The sequence below is a fragment of the Archocentrus centrarchus genome, chromosome 16 (genome assembly GCF_007364275.1).
Source record: "Archocentrus centrarchus isolate MPI-CPG fArcCen1 chromosome 16, fArcCen1, whole genome shotgun sequence".
NCBI lineage: Eukaryota > Metazoa > Chordata > Actinopteri > Cichliformes > Cichlidae > Archocentrus > Archocentrus centrarchus.
The window spans coordinates 10421878-10447206 of record NC_044361.1 but is presented as its reverse complement, the minus strand read 5'-3'; the positions used below and the strand labels follow the sequence as shown (position 1 = coordinate 10447206).

The following is a 25329-nucleotide window of genomic DNA, read 5'->3' as shown; positions in this document are numbered from 1 at the left end:
GAAAGGCTGGAATAATTGGAACTGCAGCTGACGACGAGTCTGACTAACGCGACACAGAAGAGGAAGCGGCGCTTCGTCTACGGAGTGTACGGAATTGTTTAGAAGTGACACCGAGGATGAAGAATTCAATGGATTGATGGTTTGGTTAACTTGTTAGTATGTTCTTTATGCTATGGCTATCTGAATAACTTAATGTTACGTTAACATACTGTAGCGATTCTCTTAGTTAGAGAGCGTGTTGATGTTGTGGGATTTCGGACTGTTCGGGAGGTTCGTGAAGGCAGCATGGAGAGAGAGAAAAAGACCGAGAGCTTGCCTGTGTGTGTGTTGCTGTTCCGCTGTTGTAGTTGTGGTTGGCGTGGCTGTGGCCTACAGCAGCCGTTTTTCTGTTAATAAAGACGACCTTTGTTGTGAATATCGCCGACTTTGGAAGTGTGTTTACAACGTAACAATACCGAACACGTGTTCGTTGTGCGTCATGTAGCTGAATGTGCTACGTTAGCATAACGTAGGTGTAACCGTGTTCGTCCTGTTCTTTAATCCATTATTATTTTAAATTGCCGTTCAAGATGGAATTTGTGCTCTGAGTCTCGGATTCTATCAACCCCCCCCCCCCCCCTAAAAAAAGTGCGACTTATAGTCCAGTGCGACCTATATATGTTTTTTTCTTCTTTATTATGCATTTTTTGGCTGGTGCGACCTATACTCCGGAGCGACGTATAGTCCGAAAAATACGGTAATATGATCCTTTGATTTCAGATGGAAATATGCTTATGAAACCAGTACTGTCATAAAAGTACTGGGTGCAGGGAAGTAGTACCATTACTCGATAACTCTATTAACTCTATAGAGAATATAAAAGCTGATCATAGCAGCCATGACATCACCCACTGGTTTTGTATTTATAAACTGTATGAGTGCAATAATTCACAGACAAATATATCATTAGTGCTAAGTAATGGAATAAATAAACACTACAATTTCACTTACTAAAACTGAAGCCCAGACTTCTTGGATGGTGCACATCGCACACAGCAAACCAGAGTATCAGTCTGATAACATTTTTTTTTTTTTTTAGCCTGTCATGTCTGGCAGTTTTCGCACTCAGAATATGATCCGAATACGCTGGTGTACCAAATATATTTGCTTTTCCAAGAATAGCTCTTTAAGTTTTACAATAGGCTACTCTTGTTATCATGTATTTAGTTTGTATTTTGATTTGATTTGATTTATTTATACCAGGCGTGACAGGCAGAAAGGAAAGGGTACAAAAAGGAGTGAGAAAGAAAAACAAAAACAAAACAAAGGTGAGAAAAGAATAATCAAAGAATGATATCCACATATCTACACATGCACATACATACGCATACACCCATACACAAACATAATCCTGCTGTTGCTTGCAAGTAATGTGTGTATGTGCCTCTGTCATGGAACGTACTCACCAATGGAGGCAAGAAACTGCAATCATGCCCCCCGTGATCCAGAGGCGAACGGGTAAGGACCCAGGGGACGCGGCCTATCCACGGCCCACCAGGACATCAGAAGACGAGAGGCCACACATCCCGATGGCAACTGCGCACACACCCCAGAGGAGGAAGGAGGGAGACCCCAGACGGACCCCCCCACGGCCAAACGGCAAGAGTCCAGACAGCCAGAGGCAATGAGCAGCCAACCCCCGCCGCAGGCCGGCATCCCCCGCACGAGCCGCGAATGCGGCCCCAGGCGCCCGAGAACCGCCCGACACCAAGCAGAGCCCCCCCCCCACGCCAAAGAGGCCCGAGCCACCCCCAGGCCACAACCGCCAAGGGAGCGGGCCAAGAACCACACCAAGACATCCAGCCGCGAACCCCGGGACCCACGGGCACCCGACACTCCAGGGGCAGCAGTGGCAACCAGCAGGAAGCAGCAGGAAGCGATAGGGAGTGATAGGGAGGGGGGACTCCCACCCTCCGCAACCATGTCCCACAGGTGCCAAGGCTCAGTGAACCACAGGCCCAGGCCCTGCTGTCCATACACTCACACTCACACACATGCACACACACACACATGTACCACACACATACATACGCACACACATGCACACACATGTATCACACACACACACGCACACACATGCACCACACGCACACACATGCACCACACACATGCACCACACACACACCCACGCACACATGCACCACACACACACACAAATCATATATTCATACTCACACATATGACTGTCACACATTCATGCGCACACACACAGCACTTACATGGACACCAAGTGTGGGTGAGAGGGTACCAGCACAGAGCCAGTGGCACCCCGGCGAAGCAGCCAACCCGGCCCCAAACCACTAGCCAGTCCCTACCCCAGGCGGGGTGCATGAAACTGGGGTGTGGAAGACTCGCCCTCCCCCTCCTTCCACTCAGCGTGTTTGGAGTGATATGTTGGGTGTATGTGAGTGTATGGAGTGGGAAGAATATGTATGTGTGTGTGAAAGCTACAGTGCTATTAAAATTGGAGGGACAGATGTGATGAGCACTGTGCAACAGCGCCCATCCACACCACCCCCCAAGGCCCTCAATGTCTAAGATGTAATTAAAATTGAGGAGCAGGCAGCAGTGAACAGAAGTGGGGCCACCTCAGCAGTTCCACACACTGACCACTGGGTGACACACCTGCCCCCCAAAGCCCTATGTCTACTATGACGTGTTGTGAGCTATATAATGTAATTAAAAAGGGAGAGTGGGACATCACGCAACATAGTGAGCAGAGCCAAAGAAGTGGCCCTACTCACCGCAGCGCAAGTCCCCCTCACCCAAGACCCTATGTGTGTGTGATGTAATGTTTGACTGAGTGGGAGGAGGAGAAGGGCCAGGATATTTAAGACCGGGAGTAGAGAACTACCCCCAGAAGAAGAGAGCCAGCAAACTGCTGGCTCACTAAGCACCCCAGTTCCCTACACCCAACCACAGTGCAGGGAAGGCAGGTCCAGGGCCTGAAGTGGTCACACCCCCAGGGCACCACCGTGCCCAAGGCCATCACCCACAGTCCACACCACAGACAAGCACAACACAAAAACACCCCTCCCACACACATACACATACAAAAGACAACATATCACACACACACCCACCACATACATACAAATATCTCTTTCTCCTATACATACACACACACACACCCACCCACAACACACACAAATATCTCTCACACACACCCACACACACACACAAATGTCTCTCACACAGACACCGACACACACACACACACACACACACACACACACACACACACACACACACACACACACACACACACCAGTCTGATAACATTAAAAATGCTCTAAAAGGTGACATGAAATGGTCCCGTTTAATCGCTTAAACGAGTCAGTCAGCACAACCATACCCCAAACTCAATAATCCAGGTAGATCAGTAATCTATTCAGACCACAAATAAGTGGAAATGTTTTGTTTTAATCATCTCTGTCTGTAACTCAATGCTAGCCTCTTTGTGCAGCTGTAGCACATATAGCTAAATGTTAAGGTGCTCACAGTGACAGCATTGACATTCTAATGTGAAGCACTGCTGCACTGAGGTTTTGCAGACATGTGACCACTAACCACGTGATGTTAACTTGTCTGCCGTTTTGGACACGTGACAATCACGGTGACCGTAAGTGAATAGGATCAAAGTCACACAGGCCTAGAAACTGGTCTGCAACCATCTGGCAACCAAGAGTTGTGAGGGAAATGTGAGTATTCCCCAACTGGTCGGCAAAAAAAAAAAAAAAAAAAAGAAAGAAAAAGAAAAAAAATTGCTTGTGATCGCTTTGGTTGCTAACATTTTTGCTGAAGTTGCAGTTTTACTCGTCTTCAAACAGAATCCAGCTGTTCTCCAAGCTGTAGTAAAACTGAAAAGTTTCACTGTAGCCTCAGAAAACTTTTACGTTGAAGGCAAACCTTCTCCGTTTCCAGTTTGTATCATACTTTTTCAAGTTTTACTACCGCTAATAGTGAGTATTTGCAGACAAACATGAAAAACAACAGGGAACTGTGGCAACTTGGATGTTTTTAGTTCAGCAACTTCTTTGCAGTTTATTTCACCCATTGAAGCCAGCAGCTTCCAGGAACCATTTGGGAAATACACATTTTTCCCTGTGATTGTATCACATCAAATATTGCGGACAGCTCTTGAGTAATGTGCACATGATGTCAAGTGAGAAACCTCAGTACATAAAAGGTTGTTGAATATTAGGCTTTTCTGAACTCACCTACTCCTGTTAAATTTTCTTTTCTGCAATAAGAATATGTTTGAGGAAATGCACAAAAGAATCAGTACTTGATCTATTCATAGATTTGTGAGATACGGAATTGCAAGTCACAGATCAGGAGTTTGATTTTTTATACTGTACACAAAGCCCATTTGAGTTTCACAGACCACACAGTCATAATTCAGCCTTTTTTGCTTCTGCTTGTGGTCGGAAAATAGGGATGACTGCAAAATGACTAATAGCTGAGGTTCGAGTGGACGGGAGTTCCTCTTTATGTCGTATTTAAGGCGACTGCACTCTACGTGCACAAGAAGAGTTGCCGAGATTTATACACGAGGCTGGTACTTCGCCTTTCTGTGTAACTTAAGTGTCGTTTTGGGCATGGTAGTTATTCAGTATGCTGCAGTTTTTAATTATGTTCTTATAACCTGCCCTATCTTTCTAATTTAGCTTTTGCTTTCCAGCTTCTACTTTAATATCCAGGATGCTACACTCGTGGATTACAGTAACACAAAGCCTTAAGGATGTGGGTTTTCTAGCTGTGGATGTGTTCACCACTGGCAAAAGGGATGGCTTCAGAAGAACCATCATTCTGCTCCTCACCTGTAGCATCTCCAGCCTCCTGCTCAGCTCCCTGCTCCTCCTGTATCTCCTCTTCACTCTGGACTATGAGCTAGCAGTGGCTGGAGGGATTGCTGCCTGCTTCGGGACACTGCTGTCTGTTGCCCTCTTCCTGTCAAAGAGAGTAAGGTGTTTAGTGACTCTTTTTGTTATATCTATTTTCATGAAAAAGAGTAGGAACCTGCTGTTAACTGCTGGCACCAGTTTAGTGGTTCTCAAAAACATCCGTAACACTCTGGAGAACCTCTCGCTACTGATCAGGAGTATGATTTGCAACCTGAAGGCCAAAAAAGCCTCCATCACTGCTCCATTCACGAACTATGTTCAGATGTTGAAGTGGATAGGAGACATGCTCAAAGGGGTTACAAACCTGGGAGTAGTGAAATTTGATTCCCAGCTCAATGTTTCACCCAGACTGGAATCGGAAGAACTCAGGTGGAGGCTGGCTGAAGCGGAGCAGAGGCTCAATGAGACTGTAAAGTATGCACAGGCTCTCATGAATACAGTCTTTTCAGTGTCCAGCAGGATGTTTCCTGCCATCAGCTTCCTCATGCTCATGATGTTTATAGCCCTGCACATAAAACGATACTGCAAAGACACAAAATACAAAAACAGATTCATCAGCAGCAAGTTTGTTCATTTTGACGAGAAGCAGAAAGCGGAAGGAAAACCCCACGTCCTCCCCCTCACGCCAGAGGAGGAGAAGCTGTACACCTTCATTCCCTCTGCCCGTCCGACAGCAAGAGAGGGGAAAGCTGTGGTGAAATTTGGAATTCCAGTTGTGTCCCATTTTGTCGCTTGGGTCATATTTATAACCGTGGACGCTTTGTTGTACTGTTTTGTTGATATTGTAACTACAAGGTTATCAGAGCTGGAGCCGTTCCACATTCCCTTGTTAATGAGCATCAAAGTAAGTACAGTATGCTATTTATTTATGTTTTTATATTTTCCTCATCTCAGCCACAGAAGACTCATTCATTTATCCTTGCAGGGGATTGCAACTTTAATCGGAGTGCCTCTTGGGCAGGAAAACCACGAAAAGGACTTTTCCTACTCTGTGACTCTCTTTGAGAAGCAGTGCCTCCCCAAACCCAAGCTGCTGCTGTATAACTCTGTGGTTCCACTGACTGCCATCCTGCTTACCCTGCTCATTATGGCCCTGATGGCAACCAAAGTCTCCCAGCTAAGGCTGATGGTCTGTGAACAGTTCTTTCCCACCGCTGCAGAGGTGAGAGTGGAGTCCCTGCACTCCAAAATCCTGAGGAAGAGATTCAAAATGAGAAAGGAGAAAAACGACTGTCGCCTCAGGTCACTTATTACCAAGGTGAGCTGTAACATATTGCTCGAGAATAACTATCGCACTATGCGTATATAAAAAGCTGAATCTCTAATATGTACTTTTTCTGTTCTTCTTCATCAGCCACATTTCTGGTGCCCACTGCTGTTCCATCCCAAAGAGGGTCCACAAAGTATCCTATGAGGAAAACCTTCTTTATGCTGCTAAGTGACCTTTCAGCCACACAGACCCTCTAGTGATGGCAGTGTCAGTCTTTTGGTTGGTCCTACTAGTCTGGTCCAGACTTATGGATAAACATGGGTGGTCTGCCAGTGAGAACTCCAGAGCTAAAAATCTCTGTTTGTACCGTGGCTGGATTAACATCAACATCTGTTGCAAACCTGTTGCATCACTGCACCTGCGCCAGAGGGCACTTTCCAACCTCTCTGACAAAACATCATTATTTGATGCCGGAGAATGAGAACGCGTCAGTATCTTGCACCACCGAGGTGTGGAGAGCTGAGAATAGACAGGCTGCTTATTTCAGTCATTATAGTAACAGTTCCCTTTTTTTTAGTTGCTAATAGAAAGCGAGAGTGAGCAACCTACTAATGCGCATCTTATCTAATCAGTATAATGATTGCATTGTTTTAAGCACAAAAGTTGCCGTATGTGTGAGCTAATGTAGAGCTGCTTGCTGATTATTTTCAGTAAAGCTGAAATAGCTCAACAACCCCCGAACAGATCACTACAAAATGGGTAACAACACAAATCATGTGATCGGCGGACTTTTTCCTCTAACACCACATTAATGAGTGAAATGAAATGGGTTCAGATGTTAGCCACATTTGGTATTAATTCTATTGTTGGTTTAAGACCAAATGCGAATTACATGCAGTAATTTGTGTTATTGCTAATTAGCTGATGTTGTTATTCCAGCACACTTACCAAAGATGGTACGTCATGCACATTATACTTGCTGAACAATAGCACTGAAACACTATCATTCTAAGTATGCAGCAGGCTGTCTTCTTGTGTGCTTCTGTGAACCATTTTTCTGCAACTGTTATATATTCTATTAAATATTTATTAATAATAAATATGTGCTCTGACTCTGTACTGTGTCAGACTACAGCAGTTCACTAAGATTTATGACATCACATGAGAGCTCAGTCTACTGTATTAATTGATATTTGTGGTAACCATGGAGAATGCCTTGTGGAGGGAACACTTTCATATTGATAATCACCGACCAATTAAATACCATAAACTAAGAGATAATGACTTTATTCAGTTGAGCTTCAGTGAGCTCAGGGCAACCTGAATTTATTTATTTATTTATTTATTATCTTACTTACATATTACATCATGTTCTTTATATAATAAGGCAGGATGACAAATTCTGTTATGAATCAACCCCAAACTATGAGCAATTTGCGAGTATTGATTTGTGATGGTTGCAGTTAATTCTGTTATGAATAAGCACCTAACTATATTTGTGACATAAAAGCTCGAATAAAGCCAAGATTCCACAGCAATACGGTAACCTCACAGGCGTCTGTGTTTTTCCTTCTGTGTTTGTGAAGCAGAATGTAGAACAGAGATATTTGCTTACATAATCTAAGACAGATGTCCTCTGCATGTGCAGTGAGCAGCACTGTCCTCTTCCCACTTAGGCATTGTCACTGTTCATTAACATCTTACAGGTGCTGTGTTTTCACTAAGCATAGGGACGGGTCACAGCCTACTGACTTATTACACAGACTGTGGCAGGTGAGAAATGTAGTGATGGGTGAGCAGTGATAGGTCAAAACTGCTGTACACCTGACTCAAATGACTGAATTACTTCCTCAGTCTGCAGTCAAGTTCTCCAGAGTCCTGCTAATGACTTCTATATGTGATTCAGGTGTGCTGGATCAGGGACACATCTAAAACCTGCAGGACACCGGCTCTCGAGGCCTGGAGTTCCCTACCCCTGCTATACACTATGTGCTCAACATATGTACTATCGTCCAGCACAGGGTTATTATAGTTAACGAAAACGAACGAAATAACGAAAACTGAAATTGAAAAAACATTGTCGTTAACTGAAATAAATAAAAACTATAATTAAAAGGAAAAAACGATAACTAATTAAAACTGAATTGTGAGTTTACAAAACTAACTAAAACTAACTGAAATTATCGATAAACTGACTTTCATTTGAAGCCTTGTGGATTGATATGAAATCATTGTTTCCGCTCTCGGAGTTTAAGCTGGGAGCGCCACAGGACAACTGTGTGAGTGCGCATGTGCGTGCGCTCACCGCGCTGGTCCGCCGAGTAATTGCTGCGGTCTGCCGAGAAAGCGGCAGAGTCCCGTATGGAGGTTCTTTGAGTACACCTGCACACGACCACAAGGTAATAACACACACAATCCAGCTACACAAGCATAAATGCGGACATGAGGTCGGCAACTTCTGTAGGTTGTGTACAGAGGCCGCAAAGACCCTGCAGGTTTAATTAGCGAGCATCTAACCAAGCTAGCTCCAAAACAGAAGCAGCTTCAGGTGGTGAGAACATCAGGATGCAGCTGGATTTGAGCTTTGACTCCTTCAAAGAGTTTGTTTTTGTTTAACACCACATGTAGGCGTTATTAATCTGCTGCACTGATGCTGAAGTTTATTGTGGAGTTTATTGTAGAATTTATTGAGTTTGGGAATTCATGTTTTTCTTTGTTTCTCCCTGTTGATGTTCATGTGTGTCCTTAATATTACACACATTTAGCATGTCTTGTGAACAGCTGGTTGTTGAATATATTTCTTTAAACGGTATCTTTTGTCAAGTTTTCATTACACAATAGTCACTTTTGCGCCTTGAATCTTGCACCTGATCAGGTATGAAAATACTAAAACTAATACTGAAACTAACTAAAACTAAGCATGAAACCAAAAATAAAAACTAATAAAAACGAGCAAAACCACTCTGAAAACTAATTAAAACTAACTGAATTAGAGAAAAAAAAGTAAAAACTAACTAAAACTAAACTATAATGTAAAATCCAAAACTATTATAACCCTGGTCCAGCATACTTGTATCATTTCAGACGCACTATTTAGTACATTCAAATAACTTCAGCTGCATTGCCAGTTGGAGAAGGATCACCGCTGGCCCAGCCTTGTTTGAGATGTGCGATGTAATGATTAACAAATTTACTAAGTATATAGTTTCTGATGAAGTGAACTCATATGCTCAGTGGCTACTGCATCTGTAGTGGATTGATGCCCTTTTACCTTCAGAAATGCCTTAATTCTTCATGACACAGAGTAAAGAAGGTGCTGGAAACATATTAACATGACAGCATCGCACACTTGCTAAAGATTTATCTGCTGCACATATAATGCAAATCTCCCGTTAGTACAATGAACTCATTGTCATGTTCAAGAAACCAGTCTGAGAAGATCAGAGCTTCATGGCATCATATGTTTATGGGGCTGGAAGCATACTTTTATTATTTGCATCAGAAGGTCACAACAATACTCACATAGGCTGTGGGATTTACTAAGTGGCCCAAAGTACACTCAGAAAATATTTCTCACTCTATTGCACCTGAACCACTGATAAAAGGCAGGATGGATCCATGCTTTCATGTTGTTGATACCAAATTTTGATCCTGCAAAATTACATTAAAAATACATTCAGATTAAGTACACCTGGTGAACTGCAGGTTGAACAGGTGTACCTTTCAGTTCAGAAACTAAAGACTAAAGAAAATTTTTAAAAATTTCTATAATTTTTTTTGAATTTGTAACTGTCCATCTATCTCTTTTTTTATGCTTATCCAATTCAGGCAGGTGGGGGATGCTGGAGCATATCCCAGATGTCATAGGGTGAGAGTTGGGGTCCACCTTGGCATGGTTGTCAGCCTGTGGCAGGGCTGCCCTGCAGTGATTGTGTAAAATTAACAGTATGAATTTCCCAACTGGAGCCAAATAAAAACAAAAAAAATCTTCCAAAAAAAAAAGTTTATGATTTCACAAAATCACTTGCAATAGAATCAGTGACAAAAACTCTTCACATGAAGTGTTTCCATTCATTATTACTGGATTTAAATTTTGCTCTTAAATGTCTTCAGTGCTTCCACATTTTCATTACTACAATTACCAACACTGCATGTGGTGCCTGTGATTGGTATCACCATGGTTGGCAAAGCCTAATGTAAAAAAAATAGAACAATACACTTTTAAATGTGGTCTACTCTTAAAAATACTGTGATCACTAAAATTAATGAGCTCAATCAATGCTGAAAACCCGAGAACTCAAATTATAATCGATAGGTTTGTGTGTTTAAATGGAGCCAGGGCATCATTTTAAATAGACTCACTATTCACTGTACAATACCCCGCCAGCCCCCAACCATCCTTCACACAGTTTGAGAAAAAAGGAAGGAAGTGTTCTAGCTTAAGGATGAGTAGGCATTCTGTGACTCACACGCTACCACTGACCCGTGTGGCAACCTGATAAGCTCACACTATGTCTCAACTGGCCCTGTGGCATAATACCACGCCAGCATGCCAGGCCCAATGGGAAGTTGCCACATGATGCTTGATGACAGCCGCAGACCTTTTTTTTTTTACCACGGGACGGGATGAATACAGTCCATACATGGGCATAGATGGAGTGTATAATGATGTGAGAGGCTGCTGAATATGTAAGCACAGAGTCAGTCTGGGTCAGCAGAGTAAATCTTAATACTGCAACGCATGTCAGTGTGTTTTAATGAATATTTCATCAAAGGGAAGGATGCTATTGGGTGAGAGACAGTTCTGTTACCAATGGCAACACGCATTTAGAAAAATGGGGGTAAAAAATGTGAAAGCAAGAAGAAGACTCAGGCACATTTACACACAACTATAAATGCTGACTTAGTATTATTTTAGAGTATAATTAATAGTTTGAGCCCTTTCTTCACCACAAACTCGTGCATAAAACCTATTTTCATTTCTTATGGTGAGTTGCTTTATTACATAAGAAGAGAAAAAGTATAATTTCCAGCAGCAGAGTTGGTTTTATTGACCTGTGTACTGAGCAGAGCGGACTGCAAATACAGCTGTATGCAACACAGGGTCATCCTCCAGTAGAACATTGACCCAGGTCTTGATCCCCAGTATTGCACACAGTTCTTTTAAATGACAGCATGACTTGCACAAATTCAACACAATATAACTGTCAGATGTTTAAAATGTAAAAAAACACTCAGATGAAGGTTATCTGTGAGAAGACACTCATTGTTTGGTAGCTTCTGGATTGTACTGGAGACACAGCTGGAGATTCAAAGTGCCCTTTATGTTCACACAGAAATGACTTTGCCTTCATAGAGCTTTCTGATCACAGCTGTAGGTTTCCCCACCTGCAGGCCAAATACAAAGCAGACAGAAAGGTCAAGTCACTTCTGTGTGGTACCTGCTCCCATTCTGGCAGCTTCGAACTCAAAATTCTGAGTTCACTATGACAAGTGTGTTACAAGTTAAGCAGTCGTTTCGTGTTTCCTGTGTGTAATTTATGACGTTCATTTACAGTAGGAACAAGAAAATATCAGAAACAGGCTGAGTCAAAATCACACCCCACTGTCCTCATCCTGTAGTCGCCCCTATAGTTCACCTTTTTTGGGTGACACTTTACTAACCTGCTCCCGCTGGTTGATTCTTTTGTAAACAAACTCAGAAAATGGCTTTCTGTGGATGAACTGGCCGTGCCCTGGTGACACCTTTAGCCGCCCATCCTCATAGACCACTTTGCCTCTGGAGATGGTGATGACAGGTACACCATGACACTCCATGCCCTCAAAGATGTTGTAGTCCACAGCCTGGTGGTGAGTCTTGGCTGATATTTTCCTACCAAGTCATAAAGATATGTAGGTTTAAAAAAAACAGGCAGCAAAAGCTTCTTTAGAGCTAAATTTCCTGGTCACATGTAGCCTGCGTTAGAAGCAAGATGATCACTGGATGCTTTCTGAATATTAAAGAAAAGAGTAAACCTATTGTGAAAACTTAATGCAGTCCATCCCTATCTGAAAATGATTGAATCAGGCCAAGATGTACTCACAGCATCGGGTTACTGCAGTTCGTTCACTATGCAGTAATAATATAATGTATTATTCAAAACTTTTGCTCATGTGAGGCTCTTAAAGGCTTACTAAGCACATACACTAAGCTTCTTTCAGACAATAAAAAGGCACCTCAACATTTTCAGTGCTGCTTATTACATTATTGTGGCATCTATCCAAAGGCTGCTACATGAACACTGCCACATAATATTGCAGCATAGCCAGGATCCAGATATATAAAAAAAAAAAAACTGACTGTGCATGCTGGAGCTGGATGGTGAATATGAAACACAAGAGAGGCAGCACTTTTGAGTTCTCAGCAGAACAAATTTACAGTAGCAAAGCTGTGGTGGAGTTTAGTAGCAGAAATTATTAAATTACTTAAAATCGTGTATCTGAACGCACTGGTGGTAAATGTCTACGTAGAAGGATTGGATATATCCAAGTATAATAATTTCCCTCAAAGCACCATAATACACTGCTCAAGAAATGAAAGGAACACTATAATCAGAGTACAGCATCACGTCAGTTAAACTTCTGGGATATTGATCTGGTCAGTTTAGTAGCAGAGGGGGTTGTTCATCAGTTTCAGCTGCTTTGGTGTTAATGAAATTAACAACAGGTGCACTAGAGGAGCAACTATGAAACAAACCCCCAAAACAGGAATGGTTTCCACAGATAGAGGCCACTCACATTTTTTCCCCTCCTCACCTTTTCTGACTGTTTTGTCACTAGTTTTGCATTTGGCTAGGATCAGTGTCACTGCTGGTAGCATGAGGAGATACCTGGACCCTACAGAGGCTGCACAGGTACTGCAACTCCTCCAGGATGTCACATCAATATGTGCCATTGCCAGAAGGTTTGCTGTGTCTTCCAGCACAGTCTCAAGAGCATGGAGGAGATTCCAGGAGACAGACAGTTACTCTGGGAGAGCTGGACAAGGCTGTAGAAGGTCCTTAACCCATCAGCAGGACCTCTATCTGCTCCTTTGTGCAAGGAAGAACAGGATGAGCACTGCAGAGTTACAAAATGACCTCCAGCAGGGCACTGGTGTGAATGTCTCTGACCAAACCATCAGAAACAGACTTCATGAGGGTGGCCTGAGGGCCCAACATCCTCTAGTGGGCCCTGTGCTCACTGCTCAGCAGTGCGGAGCCCGATTAGCATTTGCCACAGAATACCAGAATTGGCAGGTCCACCACTGGCGCCCTGTGCTTTTCACAGATGAGAGCAGCACATATGAGAGATGTGAAAGGGTCTGGAGAAGCCATGAAGAATGTTATGCTGCCTATAACATCGTTCGGCACGACCGGTTTGGTGGTGGGTCAGTGATGGTCTGGGGAAGCACATCCATGGAGGGTCACATAACCCTCTACAGGCTAGGCAACAGCTCCCTGACTGCCATTAGGTATCAGGATGAAATCCTTGGACTCATTGTAAGATTCTATGCTGGTGCAGAGGGTCCTAGGTTCCTCCTGGTGCACAACAATGCCTGGCCTCATGTGGCGAAAATATGCAAGCAGTTCCTGGAGGATGAAGGTACTGATACCATTGACTGGCCCCCAAGCTCACCTGACCTAAATCCAAGAGAACACCTCTGGGACATTATGAATCAGTCCATCTGACACCGCCAGGCTGCACCTCAGACTGTCCAGGAGCTCAGTGATGTCCTGGTCCAGATCTGAGAGGAAATTGCCCAGGACACCATCCATTGTCGCATTAGGAGCATGCCCCGACGTTGTTAGGCATGCGTAAAAGCACATGGGGGTCACACAAACTACTGAGTACCATTTTGGGATTCTGAAATGAAATTTCAGTAAAATGGACTAGGCTGCTGCATCATTTTTTCACTTTGATTTTCAGGGTGTTTTGAATTCAGGTTGATAATTTTCATATCCATCAAACTATGTGAACTTGTGGCCGCATTCTCACAAACAGATTGCATATAATTTCTAACTTGACCCCATTCGATCACAAACTGATAGCAGACTGATACGGTGCCATTTTATTGCTGTCTTGATGCAACTGACTGGACCAACTAACAAAAGAAGTCAGATGATATCCCTCTGTCAGCAATCCATAGAAAAAGACTGATCATAGCAGCTTGAAGTTTGAATCCTTACATTTGCACAACTACATAAAGTAACTTAATGTTGGTTCAAGCACATTTTAAATAGGGTTTGCTGAAAAATGTAGAAAATCTCTCTGAAATGCTCTGCACAGTACAGACTGATGATGTCTAACAAATAAATCATATCTGACTGAAGGACTAAATCAGCAGGGAACAGCAAAATATGCCTGACTCAGCTGCTTCCATTGAATTCACTGGATGTCTTTTTTTTTTTTTTGCCTCTCCTTTCACAAACACATGCATATTTCCTGTTGATTTGTAAAGCCAGACACCATGCTAGTGTGCACTGACAAAAAAAAAGATGTGCCCTCATTATTCAACTCACCCAATTATGAGAAACAGGGCAACTGAGTGAGCTTCCTAGGCATTATTTTGGAGGGGGGTTATGCAACTGTTTGTGGCCCCCAGTCCCGGATGTTATGAAGTGACACTTGTGCTGAGGGCAATTAATTACACAGTTTCACAGATGAATTCACTGTGCAGCAATCAAACATGATGCGCTCTCATGGTTGAAAGGCATTATGACATCCACAGACGTGCACATATGGTAAAGAGGCAACTTAAAAACAGCAAAATAAACAGGCGATGTCCAGCAGTGACAGGTCTGAGGGGACAGAAATACTAGAGAGTAGTAATAACTGTGGGGTTCACTGGTTCCTCACATAAGCTGTTTCGTTTTTTTTCATATTACTACTGAATTCATTTACAGCAAACTATGCTGGGGTTTAATGTGCTCTTCATTAACTCACATCCACAGTTAGTGACCTCCCTGAGGGACGCAGCCCAGATCCTTCAGCAAACAGAGCGGTGCATTGCTATTTCCGGGTTATATAAGACTGTGCTACAGTACGCAAGCTGCTGGAATGCAAACTGTCCTTAGTGTCTGCAACAGTGCGTATGCTTCACACAATAGCACACTGTCCTCTGCTGCATATTTGGAACTGGGTTCAAATAATATAAAACAATCACACGATCAGGTCTGCAAGCAGATTCCTGAAAATAGCCATAATACTGTGCGTACTGCGCTATGAAAATTGGTTTAGCTCCCACATGAAATATTCGTCAGTTTTGAAACCCTCACCATGACCCATCAGCATCGTCCCACTGATGCTGTGCACATCTAGCTTATGTAAGTGTGTTAAAATCCTTTCCAAAAACATAGATAAAAAAAAAAAGGAATCGTTTCAAAAACATTTTAATAGAGTGATGAATTTGATTCATATGCAAATTGTGCTATGCTTTAATTTGCAGCTAAGTGATGACATACCCTGACTTTTGGATGGAGCACAGACGTAATCAGCTTATGTGGAGGGTTAGTGAGTGCCTTAGTGTTGACGTGGCACAGGATGAAAGATACAGCTCTTCTCTTTTTAGGTGCCTGTATCTATGTCCCACATGCTTTACTGCCAAACTTAAAATCCTTATCTTATTTAACAAAGTGCCTGAGACCCTTAAGACGCTCTCAAGTGCGCCAAATGTTTGAGCATCGCTGTGTGATGAAGCTGCTGATGGAAATCATGAAGATGTCTCCATTTTAAAACGTCAGGATTTGCATTAATTGCGCACATTTAAAACTGTACACACACTAACTGAGGGCTTCCTTCCACACTGGTGAACGGCCTGAGCCGCTTCTCACCTGGTCATCTTTGGGTCCCATATAACCACATCAGCATCCGAGTTCTTGGTGATTCGGCCTTTCTGCGGGTACAAGTTAAAGATTTTTGCTGCGTTGCTGCTGGTGACAGCCACGAATCGATTCTCGTCCATTTTGCCGCTATGCTGAGGGGAGGAAAAATGCACAAAGCGCCCAGTTTGAGTTACAGTGGGGGACCATAGTGGATGACAACAATGCACAGAATTAGCAGACAAAAGGTCAGTGCTTAACTGTGCTGCAAGCAACTCATTTCTGCCAAAATATCGTCTAATGTGTGATTTGTAAGCACCGTTGCACAAAGTAAATCTTTCCAGCGGCCTTGGGGCAGCCGAGCTGATGCACCCGCCCCACAACAATGGCAAGAAAATGCAGTGTTTGCACTCTGCAGCCATCTACAGCTCTGAGAGTTTATTGCCTCTTCTGTTTGTGTTGCGGGATAAAAGAAACATGCATTTCACCTAAATAAATATGAGAAAAGTAAAATTATGGATAAAAGCTTATACAATAAAAATAGTAGCCTATGACTAAGGGTGTAGTTCCCCCATAATTAAATGGAATTTCAGTGTATTTCATTTGAAATTAAAATTTAATTATATTTACCTAAAAATACCTGAAGGTAGGTACACGAGTATAACGAGGGTAACAAGTCAGGCTTTTACAGTAAACCAAGAAATAAAAAAGTAAATTTAAGTAGTCTGTAAGCAATTTTGAGTAATTTTAGGCAGTGGATGAGTAATTTTAAGTACTGCATAACTTCAGGTATTTTACAGGAAAGGAGAGACAAATTATTCTGTAATTCTTTCCTGTAATTTTTACAGGAAAGAGGAAATAATTGCTCTGCAAGTAAATTTAAGTAGCTCCTAAATTCTGGGTATTTTACAGGAAAGGAGACATTCCTTCCCTTTTGATCAAAAAAGAATTTTGATTGCATTTATTTTTTTCTTGTAACTCGGTACAACTTATCACATTTATAATGGTAAAATAAAAGGTAAATAAAAATAAAATTACTTATGCTTTGTTACCCCCTTATTCTAATATACCTACCTATAAGTATTTGTTGTAAGTATAATTACACTGTAATTTCAAATGAAATATGTTGTAATTCCATGTAACTACAGGGGAATTATGCCCTTATTTGTGGGCTGTATTATAAAGTGTTACTAACTTCCTGACATAACATCATGAATCGCGTCAGAGTCAAATTTAAGTCTATTTTTCTGCTGTGTGGACACAAACAGCCGCAAGTCAGGACATCTTTAAAACTTTTTATCAGCAAAGTGGCGCTTTAAGAGACATTTAAATGTCAACTAAAGACATGTCTTTAGTACTGACCACTCCTTTCTCCCAGATGACAGACATTCTGTCCTCGACACCGTTGACGCCATTTGGGATCTTGGTGAAGTCGTCTTTGCCCAGGGCTTTCTGGCACACAGAGAAGGTGCAGTTGTCCGTCCCAGTCACACTTAAATCATCACTGGCACAATTAACAGAAGGAAAATGAATGTTATGAGAAAACTGATGATTGAATAACTTTTAAAAATATCAGTAACCTTGAGGGTAAATTCTACAACCCCAATTCCCCAATTCCAAAAAAGCTGGCACACTGCGAAAAATGTAAACAAAAACAAAATGTGATGTTTTGAAAATGTGGATGCCATATCCTCCAGACTCTGGGTACTGAACCGGCCTGTCTGTGGTCCAGACCTTTCACAAACTGAAAACAATTGGCCGATAGTGAAACCAGGACTGAATGGGACAACATTCCTGTATTGAAGGTCCAGCAGCTGTACTTTCTCTTTCTCTCTTCTCTGAGGTGCGATCATAAAGTTTCAGGACTCAAAAACAATAACTGATTAAAACCTGGTCAAACCCTCCTTCGAGGCAACTTTCATCATTCTGATTCAAACCGATGGGGGGCTGTGGTATTACCCACAGCACAAAGAGCAGTTTTCAGTCAAAGGATCCAAAGCCCACATCCCTTTGTTTTCCACATTCACTGGGCTGGACAGGGTGAAGTCCTACTCCACAGTCAGACTGTCACCATTCTACTGCAACACACTAAAGGGTCTGAGGAAGGCCATTCAGCAGACACAGGCTGAACTGCAGTGTGTGTGCTGCCGTGCCACACAGAGTTTTTTGGCCATAAAATTACATTCTTCGCTCACCACCCTCTCTGCTCAACAGATTTGGCTCCAACTTTGTACACTTACAAAATGAAATTCAAGTTGAGATTAAAAAAAAGTAAAAATTGGATGAGACCCAACATGTATCGCAGAGGCACAAGTGGACGAGGACAGAACAAACTTCCAGAACTTCCAAAAATAATCACTCAGTGCCTCATGTGGACATCTCATCTACTCATGAAGTTATGAAAAATACTGTAAAAAGATAAAAAATATTAAAAAAGCACAAAATTTAGACACAGCCCTATGTACCATGAGGGCCTGTAAATTGAGAAATGTTCATAGTGTGAAGATAATAATTTGCATGGCTTCAAAATAGATAAATATACTGAAGGTATTGTAGAAAACATGAGCTGTTCAGGTAAATACTGACCACTGGATGTTCAGTTCTACCTACTTAGCAAGTAAGTCCATGAGGTACCCAGGTGTGCTGGGGTCAGGTCTAAGGGGAGGACCCATGACAAAGCCAGCAGCGTGGGCCCAATCTTGGTGCCAGTAGTGGGTACCATCAGTGCCCAACCCAGCGGCAATTGGCTCCCCAAACACCACACGCCCTGTTAAGAAAGGAAGGGGTGGGGGGTATCAGGTATTTACTCAGGGTAAGCTCCATCGGCTTGAGAATAATCAAAAACCTCAGGCTGAGATTAAGTTCTCAGTGGCTTTTTTGTTGTAAATGTTGCCATGGAAACAAAACCCCTCACATAAATAATTAAATATTTTATTTAAACATGAAAAATAAAACACAGAATACTGAAACCGATTTTGAAGCCTGTCATCTCTCAGTCTCGCCCCCTTTTAACCAGCAGATGGCAGCAGGCCACACTCACCATCTCTGCGTGCATTAGACACAACCTTGGCGGCAGATTTACTCATCACATGAACTACATAGAGCGGGCAGTTGACAGCATGGGCAATGGTGATAGCTCGCTGGGTGGCTTCGGCCTCCACCTCCTCTGGCCGACACAGTTCATGGCCCTCTGGTCCTGTGATGCCCATGGACAGCATCTTCTTAGCCCCCTGTCGGTTCCCAGCGGGGACAGAGACAACAAGGCAGGATTAAAGGTTAAAGGAGATGGACGGTTAACCCAGCACTGTGTCCCTTCAAGGCAGAGAGGGACCGCTCAGGCAAAGACAGCGCGCAGACACAAATCACACACAAACGGATCTACACTTGTGAAAGTAATATTGATTAAATCAAATAAAAAATGTGCTACTGTGAATGAGAGCATGCGAGTGCATTAATTTAATGCTGGCTAGACATTTAACAGGCCTCCTAGTAGAAGCAACAGCAGAGCCACAGGAGTTGTTGTTGAGTATTTGCTACCCCCTGGTGGTGGTTTGTAGCCATTGCCCTTGAGGAAAAATTAGGAAAATATACATTTTGAGGAATAACAGATCTTTCTCGTGGCAGGAATTTTGACTGTCAGACTGTAGCTGCAGGTGTGTCTAATAATATTAGCAATAATTTCCCATTCATGTCAGTAAGCCATCATGACTCAACCAGCTTTCTTCTTTTTCTTCTTCTTTCAGGCTGCTTCCTTTTTAGGGGTCGCCACGGCAGATCTTCTTCCATTTCATGCTATCCCTAGCATCGTCATCTATCACACCATGTGCTCCTTCACTACATCCATGAATCCACTCTGTGGTCTTCCTCGTTTCCTCCTGCCTAGCAGCTCCATATTCAACATCTATTGTCCAGTATATCCACTATCCCTCCCCTGCAGCTTTGCCTCTCTAACATTATCGCCAAAATGCTCATTCTGAGCGGTCCCTCTGATCTACTCATTTCTAATCCTGTCCATTCCGGTCACTCCCAATGAAAATCTTAACATGTGGATGGTGGACTCCAGGAATTTAAACTCATCCACCTTCACTATCTCTACTCCTTGCATGTTCACCTTTCCACCCGTCTCTCCCTCTCATTCACACACATGTATTCTGTCTCGCTTCTTCCGACTTTCATTCTTCTTCTCTCCAGTGCATACCTCCACCTCTCCAGCCTCCCTTCTGCCTGCTTCCTACTCTCACTACAGATCACAATGTCGTCTACAAACATCTTAGTCCACACAGACTCCTGCCTGACCTCATCTGTCAGCCTGGTGATGGACAGGCTGACAGATGAGGTCAATCAGGGGCTCAGAGCCGATCCCTGATGTAATCCCACTTCCACCCTAAATCCATCTGTCACTCCCACTGAACACCTCACCACTGCCCTCAAACATATCCCGCACCACCCTCACATACTTCTCTGCGAATCCTAACTTCCTCATTCAATACCACAGTTCCTCTATTCGCACCCTATTATATGGTTTCAACCAGCGCAATTAATCTTAATTCTATAAAGCAAAGTCAGCACTGGTGAATAATAACTGAGTAATAGCAGATTTTGCACAGCTATCAGCGTCACAGTGTTTGGACACAATTCTTTGGACACAAAGTGAAACTTAGCTGCCATCAGGGTGAAACATTAACTCATCATTCCTTCTGGGCTCCGGTGTGTTTACATTCTGACACTAATTACCTGACCTTCTCTGACCAAACCTTCCTCGATGGAAAAGCAAAGCAGCATGCAAGCAGGTTTAGTATCTGACCATACTAAGGACATTTTCTTAAAGTTAAATTCTTTATTTTTGCCAACAAATTAACCACATTGCTTACGCCTGGACTGTGAACTCTCTGATTGGTGTAGGAGTATTTCCTCAATACTATTAGCATATTTTCCTTTCAGAAATATATTCCAGCAGGGAGTATGCAGCTGTAAGGCAAAAATAAAAAACATAGCTGCTTCAATGCAAGCAACTTCTTCACCATCTGTCTTCATGTACTTTGTGTGTTTCAAACCAACCTCTGCAATCAAATCTCCATTCTCAGCATGAACCTGAGCTATAGCTCCGACCTTCTTGCACTGCGCAAAGGCAGCATATAGCTCAGAATCCTGCAGCATAAAGACATCTTTATAGGCCATGAACATCTTGAAGGAATTTACTCCTTTCTCTTTGGCCAGAGTCTCCATCTCTTTCTGGACCTAAAAAAAAAATAAAATAAAGGAGACATATATGGAAGCTCTTAGGGAAAGCAGGATGTAATATATTTGGAATAGGCAAACCTGCTTCACAATAAAGCTACTTTATCAACAAATGATTCACTCGATCACCTTGTCACTCCACCATGTGACAGCGACGTGCAGAGAGTAGTCGCAGCAAACTTTGGGATCAGCTGTCTCACGCCAACAGTCATACGCCTCGAGGAGAGACTTGCCCTTTTGGGGGATGACAAAATCCAGGATCATTGTGGTCCCTCCTGCTAAAGCAGCCTAGTAAAACACGGAGATGTAAGTAAACGATTGACCTGTGAAGCAGGCATGCATAAAATGAAACAAAAAAAATCAAATTAACTGCTTTTTCCTGCATGAAACTGGTGGTATGTGGCATGGTGTCAGAGGCTAAATGACAGACAAAAATCTAAGTGATGCTAGTCCAGATGTTAGAAATAATCACCTCTGGATCTCTGAATGGTGCTTGAACGAACAATGTTGGACAGATTTCTTGTTATCACTACCAGCCAAAATAAGACCTGATACAAATGTAGCCTGTTTTCCTAAAACCTTCAGTTTTAGCAGTTTTGTTCCCCCTCTGTGTGTGTGTGTGTGCTGGTGTGTAAATTCAAAACCACAACATGAATTATATTCTTAGAAAACAGAGATTGAAAGCCTAAAGTGATACATGAGCCACATCAAAATTTGTTAATGACTGGACGTGGCCCACAGCCTTGAGTTTTACACACGTGTTAGACGTTAATGAACAAGGTGCAGACAAATGAACCTAACCAAAAACCTGACTAACCCTGAAGTAAAGCTGCATACATGAACAAACAGGATGCCACTGTCTTTAACAACCTTCAAAATAAAAGATCCATATCACTGCCAACCAAGTCATTTGTCCCCTTGTTATTTCTTGACAAATGAAGCTGATAAAAAAATCTGGATCTGAAGTTCCAAGAGCTGAATGCCTATTTGGTATATTTTCACTGAAACTATCAATATGAGAGATGTTGATGCAAGTGATGGAGGCCATCATTAGGCTGGAAAACCAAAATAAACCTCTCAGAGAGACAGCAAAACTTGTGTGGACAAATCAACAATCTGGTTCTTAAAAAGAAGGAATGCATTAGCCAGCTCAGGCACATCAAAATACCTGAGAGACCACAGAGAATAGCTAAAGCGAATGATGACAGAGTTACTGCCGTGGTTAAGAAAAACAACTTGACAACATGCGACCAAGTCAAGAACACTCTCAAGGAGGTAGGAGTATCATTGTTTAAGTCTACAATCAAGAGATGCCTTCATAAATTCAAATACAGAAAGTTTACAACAAGGGGCAAACCACTGGTTACACTCAAGAAGAAGAAGGCCTCATTAGACTTTGGCAGCAAACATCTAAAAGAGCCTGAAGAGTTCTGAAAAACAGTCTTTGGACAGATAAACCAAGATGAGCTTATGGCAGAATAATGGGAAGAGAAAAGTACGGAGAAGGAGAGAAACAGCTCCTGATCTGACGTATCCCACATTATCTGTCAAACCCGGGAGAGAAAGTGTTATGGTATGGCTATGTATGGCTGCCAGTTGAACGCAGTCACTTGTGTTTATTGATGATGAATAGAAGGAGCAGGATGAATTTTTGAAGTGTACAGCGCTAGACACTCTGTTCAGATTCAGTCAAATGCTGCAAAACTGATTTGCCCTTCACAGTGCAAATGGATAATGAGCCAAAGCGTACTGCAAAAGCAACCTGAGAGTTTTTCAAGGCAAAGACATGGGATGTTCCTCAGTGGCCAATTCAACCACCTGATATCAACCCAACAGAGCATCATTTTCAGTTATTAAACACAAAACTGAAAGCAGAGAGACCCACAAACAAGCAGCAACTGAAGGTGGCTGCAGTAAAGGCCTGGGAGGGCGTTTAAAGGGAGTATTTGCCACACTTGGTGATGCCCATGGGTCACCTACTGCAAAGGATTTTCATCCAAACAATCAGTCTGTTTAAAATGATGTTAGTTTGTCCAGTTATTTTTGAAAATGTCAGTGTATTTAACCCCTCAAACCAAAGCTAAACATCTGCTCTTTAATCACATCTAGACCGAATTTTAAATCCAGTGTGGTATGTTACAGAGGTGAAAAAAAAAAAAATGTCCCAAACCTTATGGACTGAAACTGTACGCTGTTGTTCTAGGACAAAGGTCGTTCTATCAATTTAATCCCACACTGTCAGCTCATTCAGGACTCTCAAACTCCAAACTCAAACTTTTGATACATAGAAAACAAGACAAAGACTGGACGGTTTACATCCATTGCGTGCACAATACTGTGTATCTACGTGAGAAATAGATCTATAACGAAGGCAATCAAACCAAGAGCCACTCAGGAAACACTACAATTCTATTAATATCCACAACTCATCTAGTTTAGAGACTTACAAAATAGGCCAATGTTGTCCAATTCTTATAACGGACACCCAGCATGGAGATGAGGATGACTGTAATAATTAACTGCTCCTCTTATTATGACCAGCTTTTTTTGGTTTGGTTCGCCTTACATAACTAGCCTAGGAAAATAAAATAAAAAAGACAGATGATTTTTTTGTCAGTATGTAACAGGTTACTTTGGTTCCGATATGGAAGTCATCCACAGCCTTTGTTCCCATGAACGCTAGCTCCATGTGCGTGTGCGTGTCGATGCCACCCGGGATCACCATTTTGTCGGTGGCATCAATAACTCGCGCTCCCTTTGGGAGCTGAAGATTCAGTCCAACTTCAACTATTTTCCCATTTTCAATATAGACGTCGCTGATGACGGAGCAGTCCTCGTTCACAACTTTGCCCCCTTTAATCAGGATGCCTCTGGGCTCCTCCATTCCCGCTGCGCGCAACTCGGTGTGTTTGCGCTGTGTTAGGACAGAATTTGTGCAAACTGAACTGATCTCTGCGCTGTGACGCTAGGCTGTCTGAGTGCAGTGGAATCCAGAAGCTTTGCCAAAGAAGCTACAAATGTCAGCTCCAAAGTTCACAGGAGACACGAATGGACAGAAACGCCCCAGGTCAGCATTTCGCAAAGCTAACGCAAAACCATCCCGCCCTCCTAATAATGATTTACAGTACCTTGGTAGCTGCGATTGCAACCACATGCAGCGGAGTGTGTGGAGAATAAAAGACAAATCATAGAGGGATCGACTCACTAGGAGCCAAAAACTGAGCCCATGAGTAACTGAGTAACTGTTACTTCTGTTTTCTAAAGAAACAAAAGAAAGAAAGAGGAAAAAAGTTTGTGTGAGTGGGTTTAATAGGTATGGAAGCTCGTTTCCAGTAACAGATGGCGATTTTTTTTTCTTTTTTAGTGGCGGAAACAAGCTTCCATAAAAATAGGTGTCCATGCACTCTAGACAGAAATCACCAGGAACAACACTGTTTAATTATACATCTAAAATCTGGATTCTATGCACTTTTTCATAAACGTTTCTGAACATGGACATTAAAATAGTATTTTAGTGGATGTATCCATTTGTGCATAAGAACAGAAACCGCTGCATCTATATACTGTACATGCTTTCTTTGAGCAAACACAGCAAACTGATGAAAAGAGCTCCACAGTTATACAGTTCACATCACATCATGCTCAAGGGAAATGTAGTCTTAAAGCAGTAATGGACTACAAACATGGGGGGAGACGAATACAGAGCATTCTAAACAAAGATACATTAAAAAAAAAAAAAAGGGTAAATAGTCTCATGTCTTGTAATACCACAGTTTAGAAATATTATTTAGTGACTCACATTACTGCAGGTACACTCAGAGATGCTGAACAGTCCACCTGCCACTAGAAAAAGACTCCAGCTTCAGTTTTTGCCCTTATTTGCCTCCAGCTAAATCAGATATCATGTGAGCATTAAAAGCAGGTACGTCACCTCTGCTTCTAGATAAGTCTTTGAAGACACACATTTTGACTTGTGGAAGCAGCGGCAGTAAGAGTATGAAAAGCTACATTCAATCAATAACAGTGGATCTGCTGGAAAACATATCCCTTGGAAGAGCGTGGTCATTTGCTAAGAAATCCTTTGACCTCCATCACC

The 25329-nt window shown here is 42.5% G+C and overlaps 2 protein-coding genes across 4 annotated transcripts; one reads left to right on the top strand and one right to left on the bottom strand.

The window, feature by feature from the left end:
• Positions 1 to 4725: 4725 nt before the first annotated feature.
• On the top strand, positions 4726 to 6512 carry dcstamp (dendrocyte expressed seven transmembrane protein). The gene is made up of 3 exons (XM_030750946.1): positions 4726 to 5790; positions 5872 to 6204; positions 6301 to 6512. Exons 1-3 carry the CDS (start codon positions 4744 to 4746, stop codon positions 6358 to 6360), a joined length of 1440 nt encoding a protein of 479 aa, XP_030606806.1. The 5' UTR covers positions 4726 to 4743; the 3' UTR covers positions 6361 to 6512.
• A 3132-nt stretch (positions 6513 to 9644) lies between these two features.
• On the bottom strand, positions 9645 to 24229 carry dpys (dihydropyrimidinase). Of its 3 annotated transcripts, none has more exons than XM_030750671.1 (9): positions 23681 to 23826; positions 21363 to 21521; positions 21054 to 21233; positions 19036 to 19225; positions 18606 to 18762; positions 17358 to 17499; positions 16008 to 16150; positions 11821 to 12028; positions 9645 to 11544 (listed from the first exon to the last, which is right to left on the bottom strand). In XM_030750671.1, the coding sequence occupies exons 1-9, from the start codon at positions 23723 to 23725 to the stop codon at positions 11485 to 11487; spliced, it is 1284 nt and encodes a 427-aa protein (XP_030606531.1). In that variant the 5' UTR covers positions 23726 to 23826; the 3' UTR covers positions 9645 to 11484. The 3 variants fall into 3 exon arrangements, with proteins under 3 accessions (XP_030606531.1, XP_030606530.1, XP_030606532.1); XM_030750670.1 differs by lacking the exon at positions 23681 to 23826 and adding an exon at positions 23866 to 24229 and having other exon boundaries at positions 9646 to 11544; XM_030750672.1 differs by lacking the exon at positions 23681 to 23826 and adding an exon at positions 23404 to 23632 and having other exon boundaries at positions 9646 to 11544.
• Between the last annotated feature and the right edge of the window lie 1100 nt (positions 24230 to 25329).

Bases quoted from the DNA above. Each gene is read 5' to 3' on its own strand.
- dcstamp (XM_030750946.1), top strand. From the start codon at position 4,744: ATGCTACACTCGTGGATTACAGTAACACAAAGCCTTAAGGATGTGGGT. The intron at 5,791-5,871 runs GTAAGTACAGTA...TTATCCTTGCAG, and splicing joins CCTTGTTAATGAGCATCAAA to GGGATTGCAACTTTAATCGG. The intron at 6,205-6,300 runs GTGAGCTGTAAC...CTTCTTCATCAG, and splicing joins TCAGGTCACTTATTACCAAG to CCACATTTCTGGTGCCCACT.
- dpys (XM_030750670.1), bottom strand. From the start codon at position 24,117: ATGGAGGAGCCCAGAGGCATCCTGATTAAAGGGGGCAAAGTTGTGAAC. The intron at 19,226-21,053 runs GTTGGTTTGAAA...GGGAACCGACAG, and splicing joins ATGGAGATTTGATTGCAGAG to GGGGCTAAGAAGATGCTGTC. The intron at 17,500-18,605 runs GTAGGTAGAACT...TAATTGTGCCAG, and splicing joins CTCATGGACTTACTTGCTAA to TGATGATTTAAGTGTGACTG.